The sequence below is a fragment of the Leptidea sinapis genome, chromosome Z (genome assembly GCF_905404315.1).
Source record: "Leptidea sinapis chromosome Z, ilLepSina1.1, whole genome shotgun sequence".
NCBI classification, from domain to species: Eukaryota; Metazoa; Arthropoda; class Insecta; order Lepidoptera; family Pieridae; genus Leptidea; species Leptidea sinapis.
In genome coordinates this window covers 1,989,510-2,005,108 of record NC_066312.1, presented here as the reverse complement: position 1 = coordinate 2,005,108, position 15,599 = coordinate 1,989,510, and the positions used below count along the sequence as shown (strand labels likewise).

The window sequence follows — 15,599 nt, the reverse complement described above, 5'->3', positions numbered from 1 at the left end:
GGGCAAAGCCAAATTGGCTTCATTAATAGGGCAAAGAAGCTGGGCGTCATTAATAGGGCACGGCAAAACTTCAAGCCGGCCCACATTCTAGCGCTCTACAAAGCGCAGGTCTGGCCACACATGGAGTATTGCTGTCATCTCTGGTCTGGCGCATCCCAGTATCAGCTCGATCCAATTGACCGCGGGCAACGCAGAGCAGCTCGAATTTTCGGGGACTCAGGGCTCTGTGAACGGCTGGATCACTTGGCGTTGCGTAGAGAAGTCGCTTCATTGTGTGTCTTCTACCGCATTTATCATGGGGAGTGTTCCAAAGAGCTGTTTAACCTGATTCTTGCCGCCAAATTCCACCTTCGCACAACAAGCCTCAAGTTAGGATATCATCCCCACCATCTGGATGTGTGGCGGTCCTCCACAGTGCGGTTTTCAAGGAGCTTTCTTCCACGTGCTACAAAGCTGTGGAATGAGCTTCCTTGTGCGGTGTTTCGGGGACGATTCAACATGGGTACCTTCAAAAAATCGCGTACACCTTCCTTAAAGGCCGGCCACGCTCCTGTGATTCCTCTGGTGTTGCAAGAGAATGTAGGTGGCGGTGATTACTAAACACCAGGTGACCCGTACGCTCATTTGTCCTCCTATTCCATAAATAAAACATAAGCGAGCTAAGGCTCTGGGATTATTTTTCATTAATTTCATCGAAATGTAATGACGAATATAATTATTTAGTAGAAATGTATTTATTTATAGTATTATGATAATACAAGCTACTAAGAATAATGAAATAATCTGTAGATTCCAGTGAGACAGGTTATTTACCTAGGTGCCCGTTTTTGTTGCAAAGGAATGTATATTTTGAGTTGAGAGTGTCTTCTAAGAACATTATAGATTGACAAAATTGAAATAATTTTATCTGGTCTTTGAAAGTTAATCCAAGTTATATAGCTTGGCATATAAAATGGTAGAAAATTGTGTACTTTATGTGCAGTTACTATATTAACGGTAATTTGATAATGTTATATGTTACAGATCTGTGTTACACGCTCCTGAGCTTAAAGGACCCGCCAGTAGAGAGAAGCCAGGTTATCATAGGAGTTACTCTTCGTCTTCTCACAAGTGCAGTACAGCTGAACGCCAGACTCAAATGCTGTGTTTACCCTGAGCTGGTGTGGCCCAAAACCATCGTTAGATTGGCCAGAACAATGTTCGATGCTGTACTAAAAGCGTTGAATAATCACTCTTTTATAAGCGACAGGTATGTATGTACCTGTGTTTTCACACCTATATGAATGCATTATATTTTATTAGCTATCTATTCATAAAGGGTTGATTTTATACATTGTATTATATACCCGAAGTATTTGAAATTAAGTACTTAACTTATATACAAATCAATACCTAGTTTGGGTAAATGTATAGCTGTATTAGGGGTCCAAGACAATGATATATGCGATACGCATACATAAATACATATAAACATCCATGACTCGGAAACAAACATCCATATTCATAATATAGTGGTTTGTTCCTACAAAGATTCAAATCCGGGACTTCTAGCTCAGTAGGTAGTATCGCAAACCATACGGGTCGTCTGCACACAATAATTAACACAAGAATGCTTCTGGATAATGATCCAAGGAGAAAAAAGGGGAATACGTTTGTATGGAGCTGCTAGCGTTCCCTCTTAAAACAAAACATAATCCCACCAGTAAATTCATATCATGTCAACTTAAATATCAAGGTCAAACTGCCAGGGACTAGATTACTTTATAACAGATTTTTTTTATCTACAAGATTACAAGATTGAGCAGCTCTACTTTTTAAAAAAGAGCTAAATATGAAATAACGGTAGAGTCTCTTGCATCTGCTTGGAACGCCTTTGTCTTAGAAGTGGTGATAGTGTATTCATTGATGAATTAAATTATTCACTTAGAAGGACTCAAGTGATAAAAAACATTTGACTTTTACTTAGATTAAGTACTCCTTGCTGCGTTCCAACTAGATACCGCACTACCTAAGAACAAAGCTTTTAATACGGCTATACATACGGCATACTATTAGATGCTTGTGGCATCATGACACTCAATGGCATCTTTCAAATTTTGTAACATACGCTTCGTATTATTTTACATTTAAATTAATATGTGATTCCACTGTTTTTCTCTATCTGTGCGACTACGCCTGCGGTCTAGTTGGAGCGCAGCGGAGACCACACCTCAATCTAAGGACTTTTATTCGTGTTTTCCGAACTTGTCCTAATTTACACTTACGTATATTAACTAGGACAGAAGTAGCTATAACGATTTTGTGATACTACGGACTAAGAACTCGTACAGTTAAATACCAAGGAAATTATTTTCACTGAAAAGTGTGATGTTGGTAGCCATCAATCGGGCTTTGATAGCTAATTGTAAAAATATTCTTTCACTTTTGTAAGTAAATATTCCTGCTTAAAAGTTCCAAAAGTTCATGTTTAAGTACTAGGAATGCATAACTCGATCGCACTAGATGCAGCAGATATTGATTGTGGGAGGAAGGTAGTTTGGGTGTGCAATAGTGTGAGTTGATGTTGAATAATACAAGAGAAACGCCCAAAATATAGCTGTTTCAGTCTGTAATTTATGAATCAGTTCGTGCAAATGACAAAGACACACCTAGTTTCACAATAACACCGTGAAATATGTTGGGAAACAAGCAAGCAATATAAAACTTAAAAGTTAGTATGATTTTTAAATTATGTTGAACGATAAATTAAAACTTTTTGATTTTAAACTAAATTTAAGGGAAACGCTTAATTCTCATATAATAATTATATTTAATAATAATATAGCGTTAGCATATATTATGTCGAAGCCCGGTGTCTGTTACGCGGTCGGCTTACTAAAAATTGCGCGAGTGGTTTCGTCTCGACTCTTCCTTAGCCTACTTTACGTGGCGTTACATAGCCAAACGTGACGGCTTAGTATTGCTCAACACCCACAAAAAATTGTGTAAGTTCCCAGTATGCTCAGGCAAGTTTTCATTTCAATAAGAGCCAACAAATCCATTTTATTAATTTAATTGCTTCTTACATATTTTAAAAGAAAAGCAAGGTAGGTAAAATTAAAAGGGGATTTAATTAGTTTTCAAACTCCCTCGAAAAAGGAAGAGATTCTCAATTCACTAGTACTTTTTTTAAGCTTAATAATAGCATAAAATAATACTGACAGAAAAAAATAATTATCAATTTAAATTGGTAATGTATAAAAATTTCCGTCAAACATAAAGCGACTGTGAAACAGTTTAGGTAGCTTTAAACCGCTTTAAATCGTAAATACCAGGTTTGCATAAAATGCAGAATACTAGCAAACGGATGAAATAAAGTCGTCCACGAAAAGTTGCATATTATGAACACCTCATCGATTCCTGATCGGGAAAACATAAGTCCAGAAAGGTCGAGAATGATAAGCATATTGAATTTTAGGTGATATATAATAGATTAGTACCCATACTAATATTTTAATTGTTGCCTGGTTAGAAAATATGTAATTATAAATAGTTTTGGCTCCAACTTGTAAGTTATGAACAAAAATAACATTATTATAGGATTTTTAATTATTCGACTGAAATTTGTTTCAGGTGGCTGGTTAGTTTGCTAAATTTTATTTGGGAAGCGATTGTGTGGACTCGGGAGTACAGAGAACTATTTGTAGCTGACAATGGTGTTTACAAACTTCTAGATCTTATTACAGTAAGTCACAAAATTATGGTCGAATGTGCGATTGAAATGTAGACGATGAATTCGAAGTCTAGTATTGGATATATACGTATTTGCCACAAATTAGGATATCATTCCCACCATCTGGATGTGAGGCGGTCCTCCACAGTGCGGTTTTCAAGGAGGTTTCTTCCACGTACTACAAAGCTGTGGAATGAGCTTCCTTGTGCGGTGTTTCTGGGACGATACGACATGGGTACCTTCAAAAAAAACGCGTACACCTTCCTTAAAGGCCGGCAACGCTCTTGTGATTCCTCTGGTGTTGCAAGAGAATGTGGGCGGCGGTGATCACTTAACACCAGGTGACCCGTACGCTCGTTTGTCCTCCTATTCCTTAAAAAAATAAAATTAAAAACTGTATCGATAATAATTAAAATTGTAGGCTAATTGAAAAGTAAGGCTGAATGTTAACATTAAATATTTACCCTTTTCATAAAAAAAAATCTTGAAATTTAGTTAACTATTTAATATAGAGCTAGTTTGTTGTCTGGTTTTTGAAAAATGAAAATATTGCCTTTTTGTGAGAATCAGCGACCTTATATTGTGTATGTGCCTTTAACAACAGCAATAATATTATGTTTCGAGTACTGCCACAGTCTGTATCGGAATACTTGGCTTAGTTGATATCGAGCAACGCTTAGTTCTATTTTCTCCCGTCGGTCTCACAAAAGCTTAGTGTGCTCAGTTAGGCGAGACAGTACTTCACCGCATGCCACCGTCTGCAACTCTGTAACACATATATCAGACATCGCTCCCCAGTATCAACTCCTTATGTATACCACAAACAACGAAATGCGGCTTGAATCAACGGCACTGCATCGTATATTGGTATATGTGAATTTTATTACATATTTTATGTATTCCACAACCACGCTATCTTTAAGAAAGTTCTTGCCTTGCACAGCCTGTAGTAATCTACTAGCAATAGTATGTATTTCCGATTGAGAGACATGGAATATCTGTTCACGAAACAATAAAAAACCAAATTTGTATGTATAATGTTGCTCATCTTAAATATTAAATACCTCTACATATGTTCTCTAATGTTCTATAAAATTTAAACATATTTTTAATACGGATTTTTCTGCGAAATCCCGACGCAAACGATGGTAGTACTGGTAGGGTTGTCTCGTAAGTAACAAATAATTGCTTAATGAACTGGGTCGATATCGAGCCACTTCCTTGCTATCCCAGACACAAAAAGATACACATGTATTAAAGATGTCATGTATCCGGTGATTGTCTCAAGGGCCTACTTAATAATACCAGCATGGTTATGATAATAATCATTCGTTGTATACTTATGTTTTACTGAAATAGAATGCCGAACAGGATCACTGACGGTTTGCCATTTTATTACCAAATAAGTATTTTTAATCACTTAAAATCTAACACCCATTCGAAAATATTATATGGCTCAGACCTGAGAAGAACGGGCGGTAGAAATTCAGCGGGACTCTTTTTTGTAGAATTTCATTACTGTAACAATTATTTTAATAACATGAGGACGCTTCAATTTTTATAGATATATTAAATAAGATGTTCATAAAAATGGGACCAAATCCATATTGGTTTTTGATTGACAGAGTTGTAGCAAATGAAAATGTCTTATATCAATTATAATTATCTTATTCAAAGTTATAATATAACATCTTAGATTATCTTATAAGAAAAAATATTATTTAGTTTAAGCTACCTTTTCAACTTTAGCTACTTTTTTTGTTGCGTCTCTTTGCATATTATATTGCAATTGAAATGATTTGTAAATTGCATTAAAAATAAGAACTTGTAACATCTAATCTGTTATGAAAAGAGCAACCTTAGAGTTTCTTGCTCATTCTTCTCTGAGGAAATCTGCCTTCCGAATGAGCTGTATGAAAAAAATTACATATTTCAAGTGTAATATGATTTACGTATGAAATAAAAATATTTTATAATTTTTTATATTAAATATTTTTGATTTAATTTGATTTACTCTTTTGTATTTTTGGAATTATTTTCAGGTTTTCGTTTCATTTGATACCCATATCATGAGATAATACGCATTCCTTAGCAATGTCTAATCTCAGCCTATGAAGAGTTTTGTACTTAGTAGCCAACCATGAGCACATTTGAATAGAACGCACAATGAAAAAAATATAAAAGATATATTTAATTGCAGATGACAAAGTCTTCAGTTCAAAATTTGGCGCTTGCAATACTGTGTGACATAGCCAAGAGTGGTATAGGACTCGGTCAGCTGATAACGTGGAGGGCGAAGATTCGTGCTTCAGATACTGTAAATAAATATAGCATTAACTAATTTGGAGCCGCGTGATGCTAGTTCGATAAGTTTCTTTATTTAACTATCAAAGTCACTCAAATATCAATGTACTTTTTTATGGGGTACAGGGAGTAAGACTTGCGGCGACGTCTACCGGATCCAGGGTCGTTTCCTTCCCATAAATAGATATATACATGTGCAACGGAAAATATTTGATTTAAATTACTGATTCAGTCACATGTTCATACAAAATTGACCTCGTGAGCAGAACATATAAGAAACTCAACGGCCACTCTTTTCAATCAAATAGAGTATTTTAGAATGGCTGTGGCACACATAACAAATTAGTTTTGTGAGCTGCTGCAATCAATATGTGAATCAAAAATAAAAATACTGTATGAATATAAACTCTCGCAGAAGTATAGGATTCATCAACCTTTAGAGCTTGAATTCATTACAATTATCTAGCGCCCGTTCACGCGCATGACGCATGGACTAGGCATCGATTCCCTAGCACGTATCTAAAGGAAGGTAAAGATCCGCTCCACGACCCCGCCACGAGCAGTGCGAGCATGACAAGTCCTGCCCTGGATACTCAACTAACAAAAACCCAACAGATGTGTGATATATTTTGCTCATACATATACTGCTCCACATATTTGTTCACGAAAAACCTTCACTCACAATAAAATTTGAACATTTTAAAATTAATATTTAATATATTTATGATAATAATTTCTTGAATGAATTGTGATAAGAAATAATAACATATAATTGCCAAACAGCGTTATACTATAATATAATAGTGATATGGTTTTGCCATGCATCTAATTCGGTCTGAAATGATTCGATACTTATTACCAGGAATACATAAATGTATTTACTGGAGTTTATTTCGTACGACTCTGCGAGATGGAAACCTATTGATGAACCGACTGCGCTTATTGAAAACGAACATGCGCAGTTCTAGATTAAAAGTGATGCAAGTTTTACACCTCCAGTAACTCCTGGGTCCCTGGTACCCTAAACTATTTCATAATATACATTTATCGCCAGATACAAGCGCTTGCTCTACTGAACGAAACTATTACACTACTATTAAACTATTAGTCTACTCGATCCTGCTTTACCAGTTCGAGCGTTAAATATCCTGTGGCCGGCCTATATTGATGATTCATAGATCCCTGGTCTTCCAAACAATTAGTTCTAGGTGATAACTTGCTTTTTAAGGTGTCTTGAAAAATATCGACCAACTTTATGCATGGCAATAGCTGTATATTTATATTCTTTAACATCCAATATAGTGATTTTATAAACCTCGAAAATATTATATTATAGTACGTAAAATGGCGGGACATGATGGAAATTTCTAACATGATGCAATGCCTTCCAAATTTGAATACAAAAGAACTCTCATTAGATCGGTAGATTTTATGTATTGGTTCAGACGCTAGTGACTCCCAAAATCCTAAACAGAGATAGAGAGAGAGATAGAGTAGAGTACTAGGCTTCGCTTATGAGGCGTGCTGTATAATAATTGAAACTTAAATATTTTGTATGCCGATTAATTTGCGAATTGTGCTGTGCAACTATTAATTTTAAGAAGCATGTAACCACGAATCATGCAAATAAATAATTTTAATTTCACTTCATTTCAACCATGACTACATCTTTACTATCCTATAAGAGAGCCCAAGATCATACAAGCCAAACTATACTACGCTTTGAGAATCTTTGGGGTTGGAGATGAAGGTCTATCCCGGGTCATAGGACTGCAGTTCTCTATCTGAGACATATTGGTATAGCCACGTTTCATCCATGGTTGTATATAAAGCTGTCAGATCAATCTCAATTGTTTTTGTGCATCAGTAAGCATTCTGGGGTGTACGGTATATTTTTTCATCCCTCGTTCGTGTATAAATATTATCAGTCGAAAACTTGTTACTCGATCTATCTGATAAAGGAGATCATTGTGTATATACATTTTATAGATAAACTAGCTGACCCACCCAACGTTGTATTGCCAATTAAGGTAAAAAATTTCAATAATTTTTTTTTTTTGGTTATAAAAAATAGATGACGACCGATTCTCAGACTTACCAAATACATCGTATTGCGGAACTGGGGATGGAACAGAATAATATAAAAATCGTGATTAAAAAATAAGGATTGATCGTAGGATGAAAATTTTAAGTTGTATGTATTTTTAAATGCTGAATCATAATAACAAAATTGTCAAAAAAATAATTTTGGGGTGGGTGACCCTAACCATTTAGGGGTAGGAAAAATAGATGTTAGCCGATTCTCAGACCTACCCGATACACATAAATTACACACAAATTTTGAAACAAATTGGTTTAACCGTTCCATATTTTCAGCCGTTTTATTCGTTGGAGCATTGCACCCAAATTATTGTGTAAAATCTTGATCAACACCTCTCGTATATCCACAGCAACCAATTGTCACCAAACGAGGCTCCACTATAGCTACGCTTCTTGCATCTGTATTTCGTGATGAATGTCGAGCGTCAGGCCTGCACCTTGATGAGCACGGTGTCATCCAGAGTAAGATTTTTTTTAAATACATTAAACACGCCTTTGTTTTATTTTGAGTAATTTTGATTACTTTAAACTACGCTTCTCATCATAAAAATCTAAACACAGCTGCACTTTGGGTTTGAATAAGGTTCATGATTTTTTTTATTAAACAAAAATGGCACTTAATTGTGAACTTTATAAGGTATAGTTTGACAATTATCAATTTTTCAAATAAAAATTTAATATGTATAGCTATCATGTTTACGATGCATTTTTTCTGTATTCTCTACGACGCTATCTTATTCAATAGGTTCGTAATTTTATCCTTTGAGAATAATTTATGAAAATATTTGAAAGAATTCCACAGTAATATTATAAATGTGAATGTAAGTTTGTTTCTTACGCTTCTACGCCGGAGCTACTGAACCGATTTTGATGAAATTTGGTACATCGATATACTAGAGCTTAGGAAAGGACATAGGCTACATTTTATCCCGGAAAAATCCATAGTTCCCGCGGGATTTGTGAAAAACTGAAATACACGTCGATGAGCTATAACAATAGTAAGTAGGTTTAGTTAGTCATAGAAATCTTCCTCGAAATAAGATTTATATAATATGTTGGGAACGGGAGCGAAAACGGGAACCAGAACTGCAACAGAAGAAGATAATCTTCAATTCCAATATTGCTTATTATTTTAGTATGGGCATCAGCTAGTATTTTCATATATCTCTACTCTCAGGGCTCTAATACAATTGTATATAATATCAACCAACAATAATATCCGTACGCTGATCAAACTTTCAGTTAATTTTTGAAGTTTGTCTGAAGAAATAGGAGCCTCCACGCCGTTGTATACTTGTCACTCCTGTTGTATTGTCACTACTGCCACTACTGCCAAAAGTTTCTTCACTATGGTATAAAGTAAGCTGTTTCGTTACAAGAATAATATCGTTCATCTAAATATCCCAAATGTCTTCTTCTTTCTTTACTTCCATGATAAAGACTATACCCATCCCATCAGACCTGCATCTTCCGTTAATGACTAACCTGGTGAAGAATACTTTGGCGACGGATGGCGTTACGAATACGGCAATAGTTGGCACGCAATTGATTTGCGTCGCAGCTGATCTTGCTGGCTCTCGCATGTCCAAGGTATGTTGGAGTATAGTAGAAATATAATTAGCATGGATGTATTTGAAAAACAATTCAAACAGGATTACATTTGCGATGTAAGCATGTAGGCAACTAGGATGTTTACATTCGAAAGTTTTGAGCGGCACTGTGATTGAATAAAATGTAATGTTTTATTCTTAGATCATTTAAACGTCAAGATAGACTATGACAGCTGTGAAAACGTCGAAAAAAATTGAGTTTAGAGCTATATTTTGAGCACGCACACTAGCAGAGTCATAAAAATCGCGAAAGACGTAGCTTGTCACGCATACTAAAGTATTAAACCTGGACTGTTTTTATCGGTTGTATAGAGACCCATATACCCAAGAGACACCATATGTCTGAAACTGATTGGCATACTAATGTTTGGTGTTGCTATGTGATGTTATTCCACCTTAAAGGCCGGTAACACATCTCTTGACACCTATTGTTGCGGATGTCCATGTTCGGTTGCTACACCTCTACCCATCCCGTGAGCCTCTTGCCCGTTTGCCCCCTCTCATATAAAAAAAACAATGCAGCCGGCGCCGTGTGCAATGGAAGTTCCTGTCAGTGCAACAACAAGGAGAACGGTTCCTTTAAATTAATTCACACAATTTTCAGGCTTATGCTCTGTTACACTTGCTGTCAGAAGACCTGGCCTGGAAAGTGGATATAGCTGATGAGAGCTATAAATTGTACAAAGATATCAAACTGCTGCCTGATGACGAGGTAGAGTTCGTCATACTATTACGTTGTGTTATAGCTTGTGGTAGCGTCATATTGCCTAAGATATTTAACAACGAGTGATGGCACTGCGATTTAGTCTTCTATGCACCCCTTTCACATATTTAGATTTTAATTAGCCTCGAAAATAATATGTGAAATGGCGGGATAAATTCAAAGATTCTAAAAATATTATAATATTCGCATACCAAATGTGAATTAAAATATAATTTCGTTGTCACCCACTTAGTTTCTGATATCTTTGGGGCTAGAAAATTTAAAGACGCTAACATGCTTTTTTATTATATATAATGAAAACAGAGGTATTTAAGAAAACATTTAACAAAATGTAAGAATAACTATATCTTTTGCAGGTTATATTAATACTATGTTACTACTTTTTGACAATAAAACTTAATGAGACGTGGTATGAAATTAAATCTCAGAGCAGTGGATATTTACCAGAGGATGAAGCGCTATTGGAAGAGTTTGTTAACATGAGCAAGTGAGAAGTTACTAACTACTAAATAACTAACCGATTTTATGTCTAAAATTGCAAGTACTCCCACCTGACCGGTAACGGTCATATACAGATACAGAGATTCCTCTGGTGTTTCAAGATTCCATTTGGCCTCTTATCGAAATAAAAAAAAACACTATTTAAAAACAATAGATATTAAAGGTACTAAAAGTTTACAAATAATCTAATTAATCTAATCAAAAAATCTAATTAATTACTCTAATACTAGTTACGATTATTGTTATCTTTGCAATCGGTGTCCGCCCGCCGCGGCCTGACAATCGCCTCTCGCCTCCTCACGTCGCGCGTGCGACTCAAGCACATCTCACCTATAATTTATGTACAAACTACAAACCTACCTTGGCTGACACCGACTCCAAAAAGAAAATAGAAAAGGAGTTGAACATTGGTTGTATTTTATCCCGTAATTCTGTAGTTCCTCAAAGATATACTATAACTTTATGTCTTGATATTATAATATTTAATGTTACGCTCTACAATCTGGACAGTTAAGGGGAGAGAGCAAAGATGACAAAACTTCCTCTTACACATATCTACTGTAATTAACAAATAATATGTAGTATTATTATGTTGTTAGTGAGTATTATGTCCAAATGATCTAGTGTACCGGTGGGAGGCTCCTTTGCACAGGAAGTCGGCTAGATTAAGGGTAACACAACGGCGTATATTTCTGCCGTGAAGCAGTAATGTGTAACCATTACTGTGTTTCGGTCTGAGTGAAATTACTGGGCAAATGAGACTTAACATCTAATATCTCAAAGTGACGTGCGCAATTGTAGTGCCGCTCAGAATTTTTTGGTGTTTTCAAGAATCTTGAGCGATATTAGCTGAACGTCCTGATCGTCTCGCCCCTTATTTTCATTAAAAAAAAAAGTGTTACGGTAACGAAGCTAGATAAATATACACAACATTAAACTCAGAAGTCAATTTAAATTTACACAAAACATTTTCTTGTATATATATATTTAAAAAGTTGTTATTATATTTAAAATTTATTTTACAGAGGTTGGACAAAAGAAATTCAACGAAACCAACAAGACATCATTAAGCAAGCTATGCAGAAAGTTAGTTTTAAAATAGTAGTAATACTAAGGAGGGGATATATTACAAACCCGAATATAATAAATCAAATTACTTTTATCCAAATAGGCATAGACGTACTTTAAACACCCCATCCCCTATCCCCATCGCCTATGAAAAGGTCGTCAGAAATATCCGATCGGCGTAGTATATACATTATCTTATAACATTCAAACATTCATTCGAATTAACACCTTATTTTGTGGCAGTAATGTTCAAAGTCTATTGTACTTATAAGAAGCTCATTGATTATGGTGCACATATCGTCGGTGATGTATTTTGTGTTAGCAATTGAAATGTTATTATTTAGCAAAATGATTAAAACCGTCAAGTTAATTACATATTTTTTTTGTTTATTTGTAAGTTATTTAAACAGTTTTTCACTGAAAACTTTTTTATTGCATTTGCTGACAGATTTGGGGATAGAATCGGGCCCGTCTTCTTAGTTATAGGATTAGATAGTTGCTTAAGATTACTAACATTAGTTTTATTGTGTGTTCTTCTCACTTACAAATATGATCATGGTCGAAATAAATTATTTTTATTTTATGTATTTATTGCGTGGTGTTGTATTCAAAGCGCGGTCAAAATACAACTGAATGAAAACTCTGCCTAATAGACGCGTAGGCTGAGTTTTGCTTCAGACAATTTTTGAGCGTGAAGGTGAATCTACATGTTTATTGTATCTAGACGCAAGCCTTAAATAAGTGCTTTTGAATCGTTTATTATACATAATAGTGGTTTAAGGTTTAAGTGTGAAATTGGCGTTTTGGCATACTGGCTGACTTTGGATTAAAATAAAACCAGTTTGGACAGCTAGAACATTCTAGATTAAATAATGCACAACATTAGAATTTTAATTTTGTTTTCTATTCAACTTTAAAGTGATCATAGCTTATAATAAAAATAAATACGAAAAAGCGCGCACTATCGAATAATATATTTATTTACTATAGGGAGTGAAAATAACATAACATATTGCAACAACACTTGGTAAACGTCATGAAGCTACATCAGTTCGTAAAAGGGCTTTGGCATGGTGAGAAGAACTGATAAGAAACTTCCAGCCCATTCTTTTAAATCATAGCCTACTTAAAATGATAGTATACAATTTCAGATCGTCTGCGCAGAACCATGCATCATTATCCTCTATGATCTAATAATTTACTATACTTTATACAAGTTTTCTTTCATTGGTTAGGATACAATGCTGTGTTTGGTTAGGATTTGGCTAATCAATCTATTAATTTTTTTGATCGCTTCCGTTAGAAGCGTGTTTTGATCTTAGCGTATCCCCAATATTGATCTATTTGCATCAAAGCAGTAAATAAAGTCTTGATAATAAGTGTTAGCTTAGAATTATCTAAGGAACTTTGTTTCGTTTGTGTAGTCTTTTGACAGCTGAAATCATGCTGAACTTAAGCTAAGACAGCTCAATGCAAAAGACATGGCCGCCTTGTATCACACTCAGCTAAGTTTAAATGTCAAAGTAGACCAAAGAAGAAATTTACCGTTTTTTGTTCTCAATACAATCTTTATCAAGAATATATTTAAGAGTAGTTCCCAGTATAAAATATTATTTTGAAATTAATTGCTGAATGTATAATTAATATATTATTATGATACATAAATAAGTAATTATTTAATACCTTATTTATTACAATATTGTTCGTTCCCAAAACGTATAAATACTTAAATAACACGAGGATTATTAGACATTTTTAATTGTTTTTTGAGTTTTATTGCCCCAGAGAAGTAGAACTTCTTGCGTGCTTACATTAGTACACACACATTTAAGTTGGTAACGTTCTTCAGGATTTGGAAGAAGAGAAGTCGTTGTACGCATTCCTCGGCCGAGTACGGTTGAACATATCGCTTGACGCGCTGCGCGACGTACGCTGCATCCAGCGCTCGGCGGACCGAAGCCTGCTGTGTCCCGCCATGCTGCTGGATGCTGTGGAGGCGCATCACAGACGCGTGCACCTCGCAGAACAACTGCGAGCCGTGGTGCTGCGGACCTACGTCCCTCCGCTTGACGATCAAGTAACTTGACTTTCTTGACTCATTTAACCCAGTGGTTAGTGACCCTGCCTTCTGAGGTCGTCTGTTTTGGTATCATCAGCTGGAAGACGTTGCTAGACGAATGCCTTCCCCAAGAATCTCCACTACGATCGATCCTGCGCTGCCCTCATCCAACGTATTCGGGAGATCTTGATTGCGTCTTCTGGTACGTGGTCGCCATTCGAGGACTTTACTGCCCCACTACACTAGCCATCTGTCCATCGAACTATGTGCCCTGCCTACTGCCACTTCAGTTTTGCAATCATTTGGGCTACGTCCTTGACTTTTGTTTTCCTACGTATCTCCGCATTTCTGACTCGATCTCGCAGACTAAACACGAAGGTAAACGAATCCCGGTAGGTGCACACATTTATATGATAAATATTATATTAATATATAGGATAATTGTTTCCAAGTTATTGATATTCATATATATCATGTATATTTTAATAAATATATAAACCATAGTACAAGGTATACCTAGTTTGAGGCAAGATAATTTTAATAATGAATAAGAGATCATCTGGGATAAGTGTCTTCTGCCGCGCAATCATGCAACACCGAAGAAACCATAGCGTTGTCGGCCTTTTTAGTAGTATCCCATGTCGTATCATCCTGGAAACATTACTTGTAGAAGTTCTTGAACTTTGCTTGAATACATCCAGATGACATGGATATTATTTGAGTTTATATCGTGTGGTGCGATGGTAGAACTAGGAGGCAGGCTTTTGGGAACACTCCAGTATCCATCTCCTGTCTTTGTGCCAATGGACAACGAGTACACCACGACTGTAGAGCAGAACCCTCATCTGGATCCCTCAGCAAGGAGCTGCTGCAGGGTAACATGTGTCCACAGGAACAGACATCGAGGCAAAAGAGCGTATTGTTTTTATATTCTTAATATAATGTGTGCAATTTCACGACAAATAAACGATAGTTAACCATACACGTATTATTTTCCAGAACACAACAGGACAGTACGTAAAAGTCTACAGTATTTATCCGAAGACCAAACCCAAACCTCGAGATGACCAGTCCTGTTAAATATTATGTTATTTCTAATAGAGATTCAATTATTTAAAAATATACGTAATTTAAAATTATCATTTTAATATTATAAAAATTGTAAGCAGCAAAATGAGCTCACTTATCTTTGTCTCTCTCACGCACTTTCTTGGAGAAAAAATAAATAAGTTAATATGTATTTTAGCCTGCTTGGAGTTACATAATTGTACATTGTTATCCAAAGGGAGAAAAATTGCGATTCCTATGAGGGTTCAATTTATAAGCACTGGGCGGAGTTGAAGGCCTCAATGAATCACATTTTGTCCCAATACTTAGATATACGCCGTACTCATAGTCGTTTAAGTTCCACCTCCTGTTTAAAACAGGCTGCCATGCTCATTTGCTCGAGCTTTATAAAGGTAATGAATTTCACGAAAAACTTATTCCCAAAACACAAAACCATAATCACAGACGAAAACA

At 35.7% G+C, this 15,599-nt stretch overlaps 1 protein-coding gene across 1 annotated transcript in view; it reads left to right on the top strand.

Moving 5' to 3' along the window:
* LOC126978414 (uncharacterized) overlaps positions 1-15,251 on the top strand; it is a 29,025-nt gene extending 13,774 nt beyond the window's left edge. The window contains exons 11-20 of the mRNA XM_050827186.1: positions 1,024-1,249; positions 3,613-3,724; positions 5,913-6,029; positions 8,467-8,578; positions 9,576-9,706; positions 10,331-10,438; positions 10,807-10,937; positions 11,977-12,037; positions 13,869-14,096; positions 15,078-15,251. Of these exons, the coding sequence (XP_050683143.1) occupies positions 1,024-1,249; positions 3,613-3,724; positions 5,913-6,029; positions 8,467-8,578; positions 9,576-9,706; positions 10,331-10,438; positions 10,807-10,937; positions 11,977-12,037; positions 13,869-14,096; positions 15,078-15,158 (1,307 nt within the window). The 3' untranslated portion in view covers positions 15,159-15,251. The remainder of the gene's footprint in view (positions 1-1,023; positions 1,250-3,612; positions 3,725-5,912; positions 6,030-8,466; positions 8,579-9,575; positions 9,707-10,330; positions 10,439-10,806; positions 10,938-11,976; positions 12,038-13,868; positions 14,097-15,077) is intronic.
* Positions 15,252-15,599: the final 348 nt, after the last annotated feature.